Below are 19,991 nucleotides of genomic sequence, written 5' to 3' on the forward strand. Positions count from 1 at the left end.
TCGTCCGCCTCGGGCGGCGACAAAGGTAGGTTCACCCCTGGAAATGCATGCACACGCATGGAACACTCACAGTTCTTAAAGGGGCTCTAGCATTGGGAGAAGTCATTTTTAACTAATCAAATACTTGCATTTCCTTTAGAAAGGATATTCCACACCTACCTTTTGTATGTAAATTGCCTCAGTAGTTTTTGAATAGGTCCGTTTTTATTCGTATGCTGATTAGCCTCCTCTGTGCACAGGAAGTTGTTCGCCAGCTCTCCTCTCCCTGGTTTGTGCTGTGTGTATACACAGGAGACAGTGCACGAAGAGACTTCCAGGGTGCACGGAGAAAGCTAATTAGCATATGAATAAAAAAGCGGCCTCCTTCAAAAACTACTGAGGCAATTTACATACAAAAGGTACATGTGAAATAGCCTTTCTTAAGGCTATGCAAGTATGTGATTAGTTAAAAATGACTTTTTCCAATGATAGAGTCCCTTTAAGCTTCCATAGGCCTGTCTTCTCCTTGTGGTGTGATGCATTGATTCTTTTTTACTGTATTTATCAGGGCTGTGGAGTGGGGGACAGATTTGTGTGAAGTTGTAGGTGGAAAAATGTTTCTGACCAGCTTCAAAATAAAATTACTTATTTTTTACTTGCATTATATAATTGTTAATATTGTATAAATAATTAGATACATAGTTTGTTGAGTATTTACAAACATAAGACTAGTTTTTGTTTTTTTATATAAATGAGAGGAGTTTTGCAGTTTCTACCTGACTATGGCTGCCAGTTATTTATGAAGGAGACAGGCCTTGGAAAAATAGAGGAGTTAACATCGGTGCCTTGGCCTATTGACTCCACAGACCTGGTATTTACAAAAAAAATTCTAGCAGGAAACTGAAAACCTCTGCTTATGCTTCCAATGTTCAACCTACATGATTTCTTCTGTATACTCGACTTCTTGTCAGACATTTGGTATGTATCAATATCACATGAAACCCTTGTTCTCATTGTGCCAACACTGGTCCAAAATAATTTCAAGGGTTTAATAGGAAACAATTCTGACTATATAAGTCTTCATTATACAGATTACACTTTAGGTAACTATTGACTCAATGCTTGTTTGGCTGACTGCTATTCATCCCCAAACCAGCCCCTTTCTCTTTGATACGCATGCTTGCTCATTGCATGTGAGTACACAATGGAAGAAGCAACTGCCAGTGACACCAGAGATCCCAGTGCTGGTGTTTTATTTCTGTAGACAGGATTGAGTAGCTTCTAATTCAATGTGTTTGATCCTTTTTTCCCCCCTTATTTCTGCCATTAGGAGACAATCCAACCAGCCCCATACACATTTCAAAGGTTTCGAAAACAAATTGTAAATATGGCCAATGTATTAGTGTCTGGCAAACCTGACGATTTTGGTAGGAGCAGCCAGTGTTCTAATATGTATGGTGGTGTCCTGATTTTTAGATGATAGAAGGAAAGAAGAGTACTGGACATAATCATTTTGAACATACCAAATCCTTTGTTCTCCTGGGAGATAAGCACAGAAGGAACAGCTGTCAGATGATGAATATTCAGTGGCTAGCCATCTAAAGTATACGGCCACTTTGAAACGGGGTATTGATTTAATGGCTAAACATATCAATTGTTAAAGGGATCCTATCATTAAAGTTTTTTTTTTTTTTGTCACTAACACATAGGAATAGCCTTAAGAAAGGCTATTCTTCTTCTACCTTTAGATGTCTTCTCCACGCTGCCGTTCCGCAAAAATCCCGATTTTTGCCAGTATGCAAATGAGTTCTCTCACAGCACTGGGGGCGGGTCCCAGCGCTCAAACAGCACTGGGGGCGTCCCCAATGCTTCAAGAGAACTCTCTAGCACTGCCTCCATCTTTTTCAGGAATGTCCTCTTCACGCATCTTCTTCCGACGCAGGCTTCAAATTTCTAGGTCTCAGGCCTAGGTCAAAGAAATTTGAAGCCTGTACCGGAAGAAGATGTAAGCAAATGTTTTGTCGTTTGTGTAAAGGTCCCCTTCTCTATTTAACACTGGCTGTTCCAGTTTTACATAGATTGACTGCATACCTGACAAAAAAAAAATGTTCACACGGCTGACCTAAGAGGAATGTTCCTTCTAGGTGTAGATATGGAGTAAAACCATTTCAGAGCAGTTAAACTGGAATAGACACCATGTCACAGAATTATTATTGTGCTTAAAGTAAGCCAACAAAAAGGAGGTATAAATGTAGACTGGATTTATTGTCCAGCATCAGCCACTATGGTAGATATGGTGCCTTATCAAACTGCCTGTATATGTTTATGCTGTTCAACTATTCGTAAATCTAGGCCAATAGAGTTTTCTGTAGAAAATCAATTTCCATAGCCCAGATGATGGACTAGATATACAGCACTCTGTTTCCTATGCCTAATGTTAAAATAAATAGTATAAATGCCAGATAGGCTGTAGTATTGTTAAAGGGGTCTTGACTCTACCTATATACACCAGAGCAGAAAAGAGCAAAGCTCCTGGCTTAGCTGACTTAACCTTCATTGTATCACATGCTCAGCCATTGCGTAGAAAAACTAGCGTATATTTTATTGGCAACTTAATGATATCCTGACATTTAACACTTCCTGTCATGTAATGTAAAAGAACACATTACCCTTCTTTAGTGCCTTATGTGATACTGGCCTGTGCCATCATGTCTGGTATAAAATCAGACACAACACCACAGTAATGACATGACAAAACAAATCTGGATTTTACTGTACATGGATCTTTAGTAGCAACCTATTGAAAAAATGCTCTCTGTGTGACACAGCACTAATATAGTATTTTCTTTGCAGCATCCACAACCACAGTCTTCATCGATCGATAATTGCGTTTGCTCATTTTTCTTCTCCCTGTTCTGCTGTGACTTGACATGAGGACAGTGTGTGCATTGCTATGTACATAGCATAGAGGTGTGTATTACTGTATAACAGCAATGTGTTCTGTAAATGTTGGTATCTGTGGAATGCGGCCACCCCCTCCTTATTGCAACAGACTCTACAACATCTGGAAGTGTTCTGTTAGTTTCTTTTGTCTGACCATCTACATGCAGAATAATTAGGACACATAGGACTTCTGTCTAGTTGGGTTATTCCCAGCCTTCTGGGGGAGGAATAGATTTGATCATTTAGAATAGTACTAGCTTACATAGAGCCTCTGTCTAGTGTGCCATCCGGTCCTGTAGTTATTACCTTCAGCAAAAGAATCAACATTTACATGTATGTATATCAAGGAAATATTTTGTTGCAGCAGAATATATTAATTATTAGACTTAAGTCACAGTTTACAGCTGTCATATGGTTAATAAGCAGTGGCCGCCTGAATACTGTGCTATACAGACCAGATTCACACAAACCTGTGCAACTGAAATGTCTTCTGAAATGCCACAAAGCTTTAATTCTTCTTCTATTAAAGCAGGGGTCTCAAACTCAATTTACCCGGGGGCCATTGGAGGTAGAGTCTGGGTGAAGCTGGGCCGCATCAGGTTTTCCACAAGAAAAGCTCTTACAAAAACATTCCAATCAGTGGCGTAACTAGGAATGGCGGGGCCCCGTGGCGAACTTTTGACATGCCCCCCCCCCCCCCCCTGACTGGCACTAAAGACCTCGACCGACCGACCTTCGCCGCATTCCTGCGCGCTCTATTATTCCCCATAGTGGCCCCTGCATACACCATTATGCCCCACAATGGCCCCTACACACCATTATGCCCCACAGTAGCCCCTACACACCATTATGCACCACAGTGGCCCCTACACACCATTATGCCCCATAATGAACACCCATGAACAATTCTTTTCAGACCCCAGTGTATAATAATTGGAGATCCTGAAAGTAACCGCTTTTTAATGTGTATAGGTTTCTGTTTGGGGGGTCCCAAGCAGACTCCACGAACGGAAACCTGAACACAGATGTGAACTGGGCCTAAACATCACATTATAAAATACAATTCTAGTATGTATAATGGTAGACATGTATGGAAGCAAATACAGATAGATAAATAGATACACAGACATTGATATGCTGTATATACTTACACATATACACATCTACTCACACACATACATTCATATATAACACACACACACACACCTATCTATACACATACAGGACTCACACAGTATATACTGTATAAGACACATAATGTAAACACATACACACATGTATACAAATTTTATCCAAAAATATATTTACATGTGGCTGTGCAGCTCTGTCTAGCAGTGAAGAGAGCAGATACATCACACAGGATGTCTCCCCTCACACTCCGATACTTAGGAGGGGGAGGGGCGGAACAGGAAGCTGCTCTGTGCGGAAGCTTTTACAAGAAGCATCTGCAACCCTGCATCTACTGCCAATCTTCTACTTATGGTAGGGAAGGTATGGAGCCCTTGAGAGTGTGGGGATATTAAGGAGCCTATTAAGGAAAAAAAAAACCTGCAGGGGTAGCGGCTGTCGCCAGGCCCCTAATGTCCCGGGCCCAGTGGCAGCTGCTACCACAGCTACCACAGTAGTTACGCCACTGATTCCAATGTTATCAATATCAGTAGATACATTTTAAGATTAGCAACCCGGAGATACCAAATTTATATGGTTTTGTTTACATTTTAACCCCTTAACAAAAATCCAAAACCTGGCCAAATTTTTTTTTCTAAAAGTCGCCATATTCTAACAACCGTAACTTGTTTTATATGTCCGTGTATGGGGATGTATAGGGTGTCTTTTTTTGCAGGGCCGGGTGTACTTTTTAGTTCTACCATTTTGGGGAAATGCTATTGCTTTGATAATTTTTTATTCAAATTTTTATCAGAGGCAAAACAGTGAAAAAATGTTGGTTTGGCACTTTTGAGTTTTTTTTCCCCACTATGGCGTTTACCGTACAGGAAAAATATTTTTATAGATTTGTAGAGCCTGCGTTTTTGGACACAGGGATGCCTAACATGTATGTGTTTCACAGTATTTAAGTACTTTTATATGTGTTCTAGGGAAATGGGGGTGATTTGAATTTTTTTAATACTTTCAAATTTTTTTTATATATACTTTTTTTTTAACTTTTTTTTTATTTTTATTTTTGCATTTATTAGACCCCCTAGGAGTCTTGAACCCCAGGGGTCTGATCACTAATGCAATGCATTACAATTCTAATGCATTGCAATACATTGCAAAAAATTGTCATTTCTTTTGCAGGCTGCATAGAGCAGTTTGCAAAAGAAAATCACTGCAGACAGGCGACGGAGCCTTTATAAGGCTTTCAGTTGTCATGCCAATGTGATGTCAGCCCTGGAGCATGATCTAGGCACCGGCAATCACTGGCAAAATGGCGGTGCCCATGCGCCGCCGGGAAAATGGCTCCTCGGTCAGCTTTAACCGAGGTGCCAGAGGAGTTAATGCCTCTGAACGGTGCGGGCACCGACCAGAGGCATTAGCACTGAGTGTCTACTGTGTAAAACAGGAGTCGGGCGGCCGCCATAGTTAAACACCCAGTGTGCACCGGGGGCCGCAAACTATCATCCCGAAGGCCGCAGTTAAAGGCTTCTACAAAAGACTATGATTGGCTTGGGGGTGATTTTGGACAGAATCTCTTTATGGCTCGAGCCCATGTTGCAAACTCGCAGCAAAAAAAATGTAATTACATTACATTATCTGCAAAGCGGATTCTAGCTAATCCCATCCACACATTGCTGAAAAAAATCTTTTTGGCTGCGGATTGCTACATGGGGCCTAAGCCTTAAGCACATTTGCAGAAAAAAAAAAAAAAAAAAAGCAAACTAAGGCTGCAGTCACACTAGTGTTCGGGGACTCCATCCCCCATTTAACTTAAAATATGCAGAGAGAAAAGTCCTACAAGAAGATTTTGGGCAGAAATCAGACGGAAACCTGGTGGACCCCATTATAGTTTATGGGATCTGCAGGTTTTCGTGGGTAATCGCTTTTTAAGGGGATAAAGTTTGTGTTTTTCGGGTTCCCAAGTGGACCCGAAGAACAAAAACCCAAATGCTGGTGTGAACCTAGTTTATGTTTTTTACCTATGTCAGACACTGCCATTAGAGCCAGAAAGAAGCAAAGTTACTGCAAGCATTTTTAGCAGCAGTTTGTAATTAAGTCACAGACTGGTTTCTGGGCCTCTATTCCCTCTTGTCTCCTCTCTTTAACTCTTTCTGCTAAGGGATCTACTGAATTAAAAGTATTGACTTGGATTATACCCAAGACAATGAAAAATGGACATGCAACGGCCATTTTAGCAATGTTCATCACATATCTGTTTTTAAAACACATTAAATGCAATGTGTCTGTTCACAAATCAGGTTTTTTGATGGTGAAAACAGACATAGATAGTGGCACGTGTGTAGACCCATTGAAAATCATGGGCTCTATAATGGCTATACTGTATTAGGGCTGTGAAAAACACCACAGCCATGTGCATAGGGCCTAAGTTATGTTAGGTTTTTATTACTTTGTATTAAATAGAGTAATGATGGTTGCTAAACATCAATGGAAATGTAAAAATAACATATTTTTTTTTTTAAAAAAGTCCTGTTGGCCACATGAAAGCTGGCTTCAAACACACATTTTGTGGCATTTGCAGCTTCGGTTTTGAACATGAAAAACCACTGTTAGGCCGGGGCCCCATGTAGGTTAAACACCAATATTTGGTCACATGGAAACATTGAGGCAAAAAACACGGTGTTTTACAGGACCTGCAAAGTGGATGGGATTCTGACTAATCCTATCCACACATTGCAGAAAAAAATTCTGTAAATCACAGCATGTGAATTATAAGCCAGCGGTTTCCATATAGGTATAATAGGGACAGAAAGACAGGAAAACTCTGCAGAATTTCTGTGAAAAGCCTTGTAAGAAAAATCTGAGACGCTTTTCTACCACAGTTTTTCGAGCAGCACTTTTTGGCTGAAATCCACTACATGGGGCATTAGTCTTAAAAATGCTGTAGCCAGATGTTACAGGTTATTCAATAAGAAATTATGAATAAGGATAAGTGCACATTACTGCTATTTAAAGAGGACCTTTCATCAGATCGGGCACAGGCAGTTGTATATACAACTGCTGGAATACTGCTGAAGGCTTTCCCGAACTGTGCCCGGTGTAAAGCGCTATCAGTCCCGTTACCGTAGCGCTTTAGTGTCAGAAGGGCGTTTCTGACACTTAGCCAGGGACGCCCTTCTGCCCAGCAGCGCCTATTGCGCTGTACTGTGTGAGCGGGGAGGAACGCCATAGACGAGTATTATCAGGAGGGGAGGGGGGTGTTCCTCCCCAGTCTTAAAGCATAGCGCAATAGGCTTTCCAGCAGTATATAAAACTGCATGTGCCCGATCTGATGAAAGGTCCTATTTAAGCCTGCCAGTCTGAACAAGAGACTGAAAAAGTAAAATGACTAATGCAGACAGTGTCATCACTGACTTTCATGTTAAAGGAATCCTATAATTGGATACCCTCTTTTTCTAACATGTAGGAATAGCCTAAAGAAAGGCTATTCTTCTCCTACCTTTTAGATGTCTTCTCCGCGCCGCCATTCGGTAGAAATACGGGTTTCTTCGTATGCAAATGAGTTCTCTCGCAGCACTGGGGGCGGTGCACAGCTCTCAAACAGCACTGGGGGTGTCACCAATGCTGCGAGAGAACTCTTAAGCGCCGCCTCTATCTTCTTCTGGAACAAATTTCTCCCAGGACAGAAGAAGACACAGGGAGAGGACGTTCCAGAAGAAGATAGAGGCGTTGCTGGAGATTTCTCTTGCAGCATTGGGGACGCCCACAGTGCTGTTTGAGCGCTGGGGACTGCCCTAGTATTGCGAGAGAACTCATTTGCATACCGAAGAAAACCAGAATTTCTACTGAACGGCGGCGCAGAGAAGACACCTAAAGGTAGGAGAAGAATAGCCTTTCTTAAGGCTATTCCTACATGTTAGTCAGAAAAAAGGGTATCCAATGATAGGATATAGTGTTGAGCAAGTAGTATTCGATTGAATACCTCGCCGGCATAGTAATGCGTGTAATCGGCCGAACACCAAGGGGTTAAACGCTTCTAATATTCAATGCGTTTAACCCATTGGTGTTCGGCCGATTACACGCATTCCTATGCAGGCGAGGTATTCAATCGAATACTACTTGCTGAACACTAATAGGATCCCTTTAAAAGAAGATGGAAGTTTCTTTTATCTTGTTTGTTTCCTAACATAAGAAAAGTTCTACAAATAAGCATGTTCTGGGTATTGGGTTATTTCTGGTGTTTTCCTATTGATTCCATTACAGGGGAGAAAAATAGCTATAAAACACGTAGGAAAAAGGCCCTTAACTAAAAAAATGTCAAGGGCAAAAAAAGAGAAAAACAATAAAACCTGCAAAGCAATAGAGATGTTTTTCTAGTGTTTTTTCATGAAAAAAAGGCCATGGAGAATATTATGTGTGAAGTTTGCCTCGGTGTTAGCCAAATCCTCTAGATTTTACAGGGCCCAGCTGATAGTGGAATGGCAATGTCCTGACTTTCCCTTCATAACAGATATTGTTTCAAAGAAGGAGCAGGAATGTTGAATATCAACATCCTCGTTCTTCTTGGTCTCTTAGGGAAATAAGCAAATGCCAAAAGTGTCCGGCAGTAGCTTACTCCTCCTTAAGTGTCATACATGACTACACTGGCATATGTAGCAAAACAAGTGTAACCAGCAGATATACTCCCTTTACAGTTTAAAGCAATCCAAAACTCACCATGCAGACCTGTGGGAAATTTCTACTCATTCCCCAGTGCTCTGCAGATATAAGCAAAACGCAGTCAGTATTGGGTTGGCATTGACAAATAACACTTGCAATACTAGCTTGAGGAATTATTAGTTTAGCAACAACATAATGTAATAAGTTGATGGAGACACATTGTAATTATTAATTACTGGCTCATTAAGATGCTTTAATGAGGTTTCCATGTGAATACAGTATACACCAAGTAGCAGCCGAGTATGGTTTGAACCATTTATTTAGCAACAGATGCAGCAGTCATTTCTTTATTCTTGGTATCATTTCTTTTCTTGCTACGGTGTTCACTGTACAGGAAAAATATGTTTATAGGGTGTTTTTGGACACAGGGACACCTAATGTGTATATGTTTCACAGTAATATTTTAATTTTATATGCATTGTAGGGAAAGGGAGGTGATTTGAATTATTATTATTATAATTACATTACCCCCTAGGGGCTTGAACCTGTAATCATTTGATTGCAAGTCCCGTAGCCTGCAATACAACTGTATGGCAGTCTATGGGAGTTTCGCTACATAGCTACTGACCAGCCTCAATAGCTATAATGCAATGACAAGCCTGAGAGCCTTCACAAGGCTCCCGATTTTCAGAGGAACAGGTTGGCTCCCATGATCTATCCAGAGTACAGCTAGTGTCCGCAGTTCCAGGAACCAGCTGATGTCTGTGGAGCCTCTGATATGCCAACTTTCCTTAAACTGACTAGGCCCTGAATGCAGACCTCCTGCTCCTTTCCAGCAAGGTGCCCAAGCTTCACTTCCTCCTCTTCTTCCCAGTGTGGGAATGGGCCCTTAAGTAGTATTTTCTTTCCTGTGAAGGGTAGCCTGGATGCTGAGATGCTGGAACAGTTACAGGCAGGGTGCGAAGAACAACTTCAGTGCCAGGCCAACTGGAGAGCTGCTGAAGCGCCGGAGCAGGCGGATCATCAACACTAACAACACGCTCATTATATGGCGTCCCAGCGAGCTGCTGAGATGCCGGAACAATCAAGGGCACAGTGCAAGGAATGACTTCAGTGGCAAGCCAGCTTGAGAGCTGCCAAAACGCCAGAGCATGCGGATCATCAACACCAACACGCTCATTATATGGCTTCCCAAATCACAGGCACAGTGCAAGGAACATTTGGGGTATAACAGTCCATGGGTCTAATTTTCCTCTTAGTTGGTGACAGCTGTATGGGGGGGTGATTTGGGGTATAACAGTCCGTGGGGTCTCATCTTCCTCTTGTTTGGTGACAGCTGGACACATATTGGGCAGCGATCTCCACAGTGGCCTCCTCTTCTCCCAGTAGGATGTAGAGTTTCCTCTTCTCATCTGAAGATTTGAAGTCTGGGATGTGGGCAGAGAGTCTTTGGAAGTAGACGGCCCTCACAGCTGAGTATTTGGTGCAGTATAGCAGGAAGTGTGTCTTGTCTTCTAGGGCCCCCTAGTCACAGTGCTGGCACAGTCTGTTCTCCCGTGGCTTGTACGTCTGCCTGTGTCGCCCTGTCTCCATCTCCAGGTTGTGGGCACTCAGTCTGTACCGGCTCAGGGTCTGTCTGTGTTTGGGGTGGTGTATTCCAGGTAGGTGGCCATGGTGTAGTCCCTTTGCAGGGATTGGTACACGGTGAGTTTCTTGAAGTTATTTATTGCGCTTCTCCATTCCTCAATGTACCGCTCGTTGTCTCTCTCACTGACTTCTTTTATTTGAGCCTTGTTCAGGGCATGTTGGGGGTTTTGGCTTGGTAGATGGCTGATGCTTGGTTGGGGGGTATCGGGTTTGCTCAGGGCTCTGTGGCTCATCCAGGCTTGGTGGTGGTAAGAGCCAGGGCTGCTGCCCTGTATGTGTGTCCAGAATGATAGCGCCCTCTTCTGCATGGTGAGCCATAGAGGGAGTCTGCCTAGCTCTGCCCAGCATCCCATGTTGGAGGTGCTGCGATGGACATGGAGCAGGTACTTGCAGAACTCCAGGTGGAAGGTCTCGGTTGGGCTGGAATCCCACTTTGACTGGTCTGGGTAGGTGGCTGGGCCCCAAACCTCACTGCCATAGAGGAGGATCGGGGCAATGACTGTGTCGAATATCCTCAGCCAGACCCTCAGTGGTGGTTTGAGGTGGTACAGTTGTCTTCTGATGGCGTAGAAGGTTCTGCAGGCTTTTCCTTTCAGGGTTTCTATTGCTGCTTTTAAGCTTCCTGATTGGCTGAGCTCCAGCCCCAGGTAGGTGTAGCTGGTGGTTTTCTGCAGTGTGGAGCCATTCAGTGTGAATTGTGGGGTGGGGGCTTTGTTGTGGCCCTTCTTCTGAAATACCATGACTTTGGTTTTCTTGTGGTTGATGGGTAGAGTCCAGGTGGTGCTGAATTTTTCCAGCACTGATGGGCTTTCTTGGAGGTCTTTCTCGGTGGGGGACAGGAATAGAAGGTCGTCGGCGTATAGCAGGAACTTCACCTTACGGTCGTTCAGGGTGAGGCCTGGGGCTGGTGAGGCCTCGAGGGCTGTAGCCAGTTCATTGATGTAGATGTTGAAGAGCGTTGGGCTCAGGCTACAGCCCTGTCTGACCCCTCGGGCCCGTCTATTCTATCTATCTATCTATCTATCATCTATCTATCTATCTATCTATCTATCTAATATTTATCTGATATCTATTGAACTATCTAGTTATACATCTATTGTTAGATAGATAGATAGATAGATAGATAGATAGATAGACCGATGGTACATAGATAAGGAAGCCACCGTATTGGAATTGTATAATATTACATTTACCTTGAGTATACTGAATAATGAGAAGAAATTGTAGGACATCCACCTCTTCTGAAGACGGGCGCTAGGCAACCAGCAGTAGCCCCTAGCAATGAGCATGGATTGCTGCCTGGATTGCTCCTCCGGGTCTTCTTTGCAGTCCTGTGAAGAGAAGGCTGCGTGATCTCACAAGAACTCCTGAGATCAGGCCGCTATAGCAGCTCTGACACTGTCCTTGGCTAATTGGACAGTGGGAATATGAAGAATATGCAAATCTGTCTTCCATGATGTAATTAGGAAGTCAGGTGCCTCAGTGTTGCAAACCAATAGAGGGCACTCACTGGAATGTTCAAGCCTGTCTTCCCTGATGTAATTGGACAGTGTCAGACTGACGTAGCTGCTCCCTTCAGTGTCAGAAACACCCTTCTGGCACTGAAGGGCTTAATTAACATATAGGGCGCCAGAAATAACGGGGCTCAGAGCTCCACAACGAGGGGGGCTACAGAGATAATTCCAAGTGCCCCAGAGTCTGTACAGCTGCGCCTGTAACATGCTGCAGAAAACTGCACAGGCTTGGAGTGGTGAAAGGTCCTCTTTAAGAGCTGCCGAAACACCGAAGCAGTCAAACCATCGTCGGCAGCAATTTGCTAAATATAGGCAGATCATCGACGCCAACAACACACAGTTCAAAGTCATGGGCAAAGACACACACATAAACGACATGCAAAATACACAAGTTCAAAACTGGGAAATTCTTATAGGGCCACTACACAAACAAAAAATGAAATATACCCATGTGAAGCCGGGTTCTCCTGCTAGAATATATATATATATATATATATATATATATATATATATATGCACTAACTTTGCTATGAAAAGAAGGGATTGACAATATGGAATTTATGTTTACATGCAAGAATATAACAATATCTACACAATGAAGGTTCCTTTTCATTCAAGGTCTCTGAGCAAAGATTTTGTCAATGCCAAGAAAGTTATACAAAGTATAAGCTGCTAAACTTTTCATCACAATGAATACGTCTTAATTGCAGGAACCAGAAAATGTCTTTAACAACTACCATTCTTATGCAATGTACTGGCAGCAGGTAGTTTCCTTGGGCTAAAGTATTGAATTTGGGTGCATACAAATAGCCATATTAGGAAACTGTAATACAGCAACCATATGGGCTCACAGTGTTCCTCCATATCCTGCCAAACCTCTGTGAGAGGCACATGCCAAAAAGTCTAACAGAGACCTACAGAGACTCCATATGTAACTTATAATGCTGTTTGTATAAAGTAGAAGCCACACACAGACCTGTATTTTATCATTAAAGCATACTTAAACTTTCGGATAACTTATAGGATGAGCTGCCATGTGTGCACATAAGGAGTAACAGTATTTTTGGTCATTCTCTAACTTTTTTCCCCTTTTGCAAACTATTTTTTTCACCCCAGTTATCCATGAACTAGTGAGTGAAAACAAGCTGCTATCAGGTCTCCTATAGACAGTACACAGAGAAAACATTACATCTTGCTCTCTAAGGGGGCGTTCACACTACCGTCATTGTCCGACAGGTAGTGTCCGCTGCTAATGTCCATTCAAAATCTTGCACGGACATTAGCAGCGGACACTAGCTGTGACCGTGACATTTTTCATTCATTTAAATGGTGATCGGGTGCGTTGTTTTACACTCCGTGCCTGTCCTTAAGAGTCCGTTCCTAAAGATGTCCGACTTTTCAAGCGGACAGAAAAACCCGACATGTAGGTTTTTTCTGTCCTCTTGAAAAGTCGGACATCTTTAGGAACGGACACTTAAGGACAGGCACGGATTGTAAAACAACGCACCCGATCGCCATTTAAATGAATGAAAAATGTCACGGACACAGCTAGTGTCCGCTGCTAATGTCCGTGCAAGATTTTGAACGAACATTAATTATTATTATTTATTATTCTTCCTTATATAGCACCATCATATTCCGCAGTGCTTTACAGATATTGTCAGTCACTGTGCCATATAGGGCTCACAATCTACATTCCCTATCAGTATGTCTTTGGTGTGTGGGAGGAAACCGGAGTACCCGGAGGAAACCCACGCAAACACAGGGAGAACATACAAACTCCTTGTAGATGTTGCCCTTGGCAGGATTTGAACCTAGGACTCCAGCGCTGCAAGGTTACAGTGCTAACCACTAAGCCACCGTGCTGCCCATTAGCAGTGGACACTACCTGTTGGACAATGACAGTAGTGTGAACGCTCCCTAACTTTCTTACACACTTTGGGTTTTCCTCCTCCCCTCACCATAGACTTTTATGGACATATGTAACCTAATCCCTTCGTAAGAAAAGTTTGTGGCGATTTAAGAATTTTAATATTCTGTTTTATTTGTACCTTGTATGTACATTATCTTAGTATATTTGACAAACATAGCGTATTGATGACATCACAGATTTTTAACATTTTTTTTAATGAAATGGGAGAAGGTAAGCTGACAAGACATTATTGTCATATGTATCTACAATACATACATATAGCAGATATACAGAAAATGAGATGAGAAATACATGATTGTCTTAAAGTACTGGCAGCCTATGTATAAACATGCTTACTGCTAAATGGTGGGCCCTGAAGATGCATAAAAGGAAATAAATTAGCATGATAGGGTGAATGCCATAGAACAGCTATACATACTTATATCCTCAGTACTAGTGCTGACAACAGAATCCGTCATAGCAGCTAATCGGCTCTTTACCTTCTATTCTGCAATGGAAACAGCTACTTTGATGGTATTTGTCTGCACTAGCTTTATGTGTAAATCTTTATATAATTGGCTTGCTTTATCAGCTTGTCAGTCTTCATACATAAGGCCATTTTCCCTAGATATGCCTTTTGTTTTCCTTTATATTTAAAGGGGTTGTCCAGGCAAAAATTTTATATTTTAACTAGGCAGGGGCGATGAAAAAAAAAATCACGCTTACCTTTCTCTGATGGTCTGGTGCCTGGCAGCGCGGTCACTACCTGTGGTGACCCGGTCTCTGCTGAGGTCAATTATTGGCTTCAGCAGAAGGGACCCGGGATGTCACAGCTGTAGAGGACATTGCACAGCAGTAGGACCAGACCACGCTGGGAGGACACTAGAACATCGGCGACAAGTGAGTATGATCTTTTTTTAAAAAAATTTCACCTCTCCCGGCCTATTTTATTTATTTATTTGCTCAGACAACCTCTTTAATGTATATATCTGCCTGAGTAGAGGCTGGGATTTTGGGAAAGCAGTCTAGTTACACCAACTTTATGTAATCACATAGTGGACACACATATATCATATAGTAAGACACATCTGTGGAGTACAGTGTTTTCCTCATGTAGTAAAAAGCTTACATGTATTGTAGCGATGCGTAATCTGTAACATTTCACCTTTTTCCATCAAGCTTCTTGGCGCTTCATATATTGAGGTAGTTCGTTTGTCACTAATCATTGTATGGAGTTCATGGGAACCTTTATGTTTTGCTTTATAGATTATCCATGAGTGGAATGTAGGAGCACATGCTGAGCTCTACTGTATGAAAAACTCTGTGAATGGGATATTATGGATACTGTTGTGCTTAAATGTGGTTTCAGTTTAGATCAATACCATGGAATAGTAATTGTATCACTATTAGCCTGTATGCCTGCAAGACACATTTACTTTAAGATCAGGGCCACATGGGATAAAGATGCTGCAAAATTTCCTGCAGGGTTCATCAGCAAGTCTCTGTAGCAAAAAAACACCCCAAAACTTGTTACTTTGCTGCACTAAAGGTCACTTTGTGCTATAGGTTTTAGTCATAGTATGTGGATGACATTCATCTAAATCTCATCCACTATGCTGGTTCTGTAGGATCGCTGGAGATTTTGTGCTTTGCCAGTGTGCTAGTCGTGCTTTTCATGGCTAGCACACTGACCTTTCATCTCTACACCCGTGTATTGTGTATTATCATGGGTCCATCTTTTCAGCAAAACTCGCAGTGTATCCTATACATGTCTGTTTTGCAGCCTAGGTTCACTAGATGAAGTGAATGGGCATGTGAAGTCACCAGTGGCACATGAGTGTCATCTCTGTGCCATCTTTGCCATTTTACACTGGACTGGGCACAAGTGCATGATCATGTGCATGTAGCCTAAAGGACTGTTTTTCAATATTTGGTCATTGGGGCTTCAAGACTTGTGACCCCTAACATTAGCAGAATGAAAGGGCCCATCAATATTTAGGTGCCCAATAATGAAGAATGTGTTTGGATTACTATATTTTATAACAAAACTGTTTCTATTTTTCATGGATACTTTATGTTTATGCATTTATCAGAGTGTGTGTATAAACCCTATTAGAAGGATTGGAAGACTTAAAAAATAATAGTCTAAAACTGATGTTTGCATGCCCTTGATTTTTTTCCCCTGGACCTTTCCCTTTTCATCTGCTTAAAAAAGCATGGGCTGTGTTTATGAGCAGTCAATTTCAATCACATCATTGTTCAGATGTATGCATTTCAATGGATCTTCTCAATGCAATAACATAGAACTCTAGAGCCACATATTCATCTTCTCACTAAAACTAGCCATACACTTTAGATTTTAGACTGCCATTGCTCGACAGGTCTCAGATTTAATATAACACAAAAACAACTATAAATCTTTCAACAAGCCGTTGACTACTCCAGAAACTTGGAAAATTAACCTATGAAAGAAGTGATGAAAATAGGAAACGTTGGACACTTTTGTGGGTATGGGTCAGTAGTACAAACACATGCTCACAATACTAAAATCATTCACAGGTCTGTTAGTCTACCCCATACACAACAGATAATGGCAGAAAAAAAACAATATAACAGATTTTGGTTCTGATCAACTTTAGTTGATGGCTGGCTGTATGTGAAGAACTGCCATAGGTTTATATACAACCAACCAACAGTAGCCCAAAATCAGTAGTCTAAAATCTAATGTGTATAGCCAGGTTAAGAATTAGGTTTAGATGTAATTTGTCTTGTATCTGTTGAAACCTGAATCTGTCTACATTTTAGCCGATCAAGCCGCACAGCATTCCTTAATAGTAGGAAGGGGATGCACTTGTTGCGTCTAGAAGACAATTGTGTACGGCACAATCTTAAACAATAGCTGGCTGTCCTGTCTCCCCTGTAACAATGGACCCTTGCAATACTGTAACTCCCACATATGTAGCAGAGAAAAAAACTGAAACACTGCCACAAAAATAAACAGAAAGTCATTGAGTGACTTTAGAAGAAACAGATACAAAGAAGTAGACAATTATAAAGAATAAAAAAAGAATACAGCTGCAAGATACTGAAATATTCCCTTACAGCCCCTATTTGTGTAATAAATATTTATAGATTTTAGTCAGGTTTGACCTCTGCAACACATTGTATGGAAGCCTCAATATTGCACGGATGGGTCTGTTATTGCTGTTCTAAAAATATCTCATGTTCCTCTAATATGTATTGCATGTACCCACAGGATAAAAAAACAATGCATATTTTCAAATGCCAGGAAGTTGCTCGTGGGCAAATTTGTTACATTTTTGAATTAGCTTGCTAGAAAATGTTGCACCCAGTAGCATGTGTCCTTGTTATAAGACAAATATCTTAACATCTTGTGTGCCTAAAAGAGCAGACTTACATGGCACTGCTTATGTAAGAAAAGTGCTGAGTACTTGAGTTTGTAATCCCACTCTCCATCCTGAGTGTTGTTGGGAGGAAATATCCCGCGTTTAGTGCCAACCCAGGGAAGCTCTTGTTCTCTGTTCATACCCAGTACTGGCTGCCAGGTTGTCCAGTAGCACCATTACCCCTATGATCTCCAACATCACAAAGAGGAAAACCCCTATCAGGCTCTGTTGGACGAAATGTTTGTCTATCTGAGGCTCCATTTTCAGTCTTTGCTGCTGATGATGCTGCTTTCTGGACATGATGTTTTCCCATCTTTTTCTTACGTACAAAGTAAGCCAATAGAAGAAGACCAAGTAAAATTAACAGTAATATAAGACATACAGGAAGTACAATGCTATACATGTGGGAGTTCATGAAACCAAGGATTGTACTCTCCACCGCTGGGCTAGGTGAACTGGATGCATTTATACTCAATGAACTGTTCAAGATAAATTCCGGAGTAGTTATTTCACTTAGAAATTCTGATGACATATGATGGTCTGGTGACAAAGTGTTAAATTGTGTAGGATGTGTTAAAATTTGAGGAGTTCTTGTCGGTACCACATATGTTGTCTGTGTTGAATTTGTAGCTGGGATTATATTTACTGTAGCAATGAAATTGCTATCAGTTGACTTTATGTCGGTGGTTGTTTCGGATTGTGTCATTGACACTGTGCTTATAGATTGGTGCTCATGCTCCGTGCTTGTAGATAGAGTTGCTGGCTCTGGACTTGTAGCTTGCATGTGAGTAGTGAATATCTCATGTGTGGCTTCCACAGTTCTGGATGTTGGTGAATTTGTGGTAGTTGACAAGCTCTCGGGAGCACTGAGCAGAATGGTATTGTCAACATCAGAAGAATTATATGGTATAGTGTTGAATCTTACAGTTACATTGGCTGGAGGCACTTGACTGGCACTGACCAATAGACTAAGCCGGTCACTTTGTATGTCTGGTCCGTTCTGATCATCTTCCCATAACTCCAATCCAATAAGTCCACTTTCTAGCTCCTCTTGTGTGAAAACATTAGTGCTTGTCCTGTCTCCTCTGCCACCTTCATAGGGAAATCTCACCAACCTCCCTCTTCTTGGATGACGAAGTACTATAAACTGTGGGACACTCTTTGTATATGTGCCAAGTTCACTTGCATCAATAACTTCAGGCCCTAGTTTAACTGTACATCCTCTTGGCCACTTTTGTCTTTCTCCTATCTTCACCATAGCAGATACTTGTATTGTAACTTTTCCAATATATTCCTCTTCCTTTTGAGATATAGCTACAAATTCAAATTCATCTTGTGTTGACAAGAAATTGGTGAATTCATAGGATACCTCATTGTTGTTTACTTGGTTCCATTGAAACTCTAATACTGGTACTTGGGCAACAACAATCTGGCCATACGTTGGCTTTTTTGTAATTTTATATACGTATGTATTTATCATGTTGTCGAGTGTTGGTGAGATATGTCCAAGTGTAATATTAGACCTTCCAAATACCTGTTTGACGTCAAGAGTGGCCTGATGAATTGGGAGAACCTTTATAGGCAGATTTCCTAAAAATGGAGTTTGCTGTCCATCTGTTATATTAAATCTTATTTCGCCTGAAACTGCAGTTTCATTAGCCAATACGATGAGATTTGATCTGACAAGATCTTCTTGTGTGAACTGCAGCACTGGTTTAGATTTGTTTTCATGTGTTTCCACTGATACACCAAATGGTAAATCCAATATTGTGTAATGTATATTACCCGGTAAGGCAAGGGAGTGATCTATAGATAAGTGTTCCTCAGTAAGTAAAATATATGAGCCCATTGCTAGGTGTAATTTTGACTTTGGCGGAGATATAATAGGAGGCATAATAGGTGCATTAGTGAGGGTTATATTAAAGGATTCTCTTATGGTTAAATCATCTTTGAATTCATGGATATCATTGGATTTGGGTCTTAACTGGGCTGTAAACTGAAAGCTATCTACAAGGCTCTCAGACTTGGTATTGGTATAGAACAGACTTCCATTTTCCAGATGAGACTGTAAGAAATATGGATGTTCTGGGTTAAGAGTGACACCATTAATGGAGAGATGACCATGTGAAGGAAAACTGATGATAAAGAAAACAATATCCTGTGTGAGTTTTGAGAAGCTTGAATTTGCCAGAAGGTTGGAACCATCAAGGGAGTTTAGCGTTATTGGTGAAGAACCATCCTGCTGAACACTGAGACCTGTATAGACATAAAATGGAACAGCATAAACACCAATTTAACATAGTGCATCACATATTATCCATAACGTGGTTAATACAGGACTCATGGATAAGAAATGGACTGAACAAGAGTGTTTATATTTTGAAACATGGTGTGGGAAAATGTAAACTAGAATGTCAGTGGCATGCAGGGGTGAACCTACCTTTTTCGCCGCCCGAGGCGGACGACAGAAAGCCGCTCCACCCCCCCGGCTTTCTGGAGGGGGCGGAACGGAGGGGGCGTGGCGGAGTGAAGGGGGGCGTGGCGGAGCGAAGGGGGCGTGGCGGAACGGCATTAGCAGGCAGAGAGCAGGCAGGGAGAGGACCTGCTCTCTGCCTGAGCGTCAGGAGAGGCCAGTGGAGCAGCGGTGCGTCCTCAGGGCCTCCCCAATCCACCGCTCGCTTCCAGTGCCAGGCTGCGAGACGGTGATGCTAAGCCAGTCCAGGTCGCCTCATAGGAGGTGCGGTGCTGGTGGCATGCAACACTGATAATATTTCTTTGAAAAGTTTAATACATGATGGAATATACTGTAACCAT

At 41.8% G+C, this 19,991-nt stretch overlaps 1 protein-coding gene across 1 annotated transcript in view; it reads right to left on the minus strand.

Moving 5' to 3' along the window:
* Positions 1–17,105: 17,105 nt before the first annotated feature.
* Positions 17,106–19,991, minus strand: part of CSPG4 (chondroitin sulfate proteoglycan 4) — a 72,755-nt gene continuing 69,869 nt past the window's right edge. Inside the window, exon 10 of the mRNA XM_075273746.1 lies at positions 17,106–19,433. Within this exon, the coding sequence (XP_075129847.1) occupies positions 17,314–19,433 (2,120 nt within the window). The 3' untranslated portion in view covers positions 17,106–17,313. The remainder of the gene's footprint in view (positions 19,434–19,991) is intronic.

The sequence above is a fragment of the Leptodactylus fuscus genome, chromosome 5 (assembly GCF_031893055.1).
Source record: "Leptodactylus fuscus isolate aLepFus1 chromosome 5, aLepFus1.hap2, whole genome shotgun sequence".
NCBI lineage: Eukaryota > Metazoa > Chordata > Amphibia > Anura > Leptodactylidae > Leptodactylus > Leptodactylus fuscus.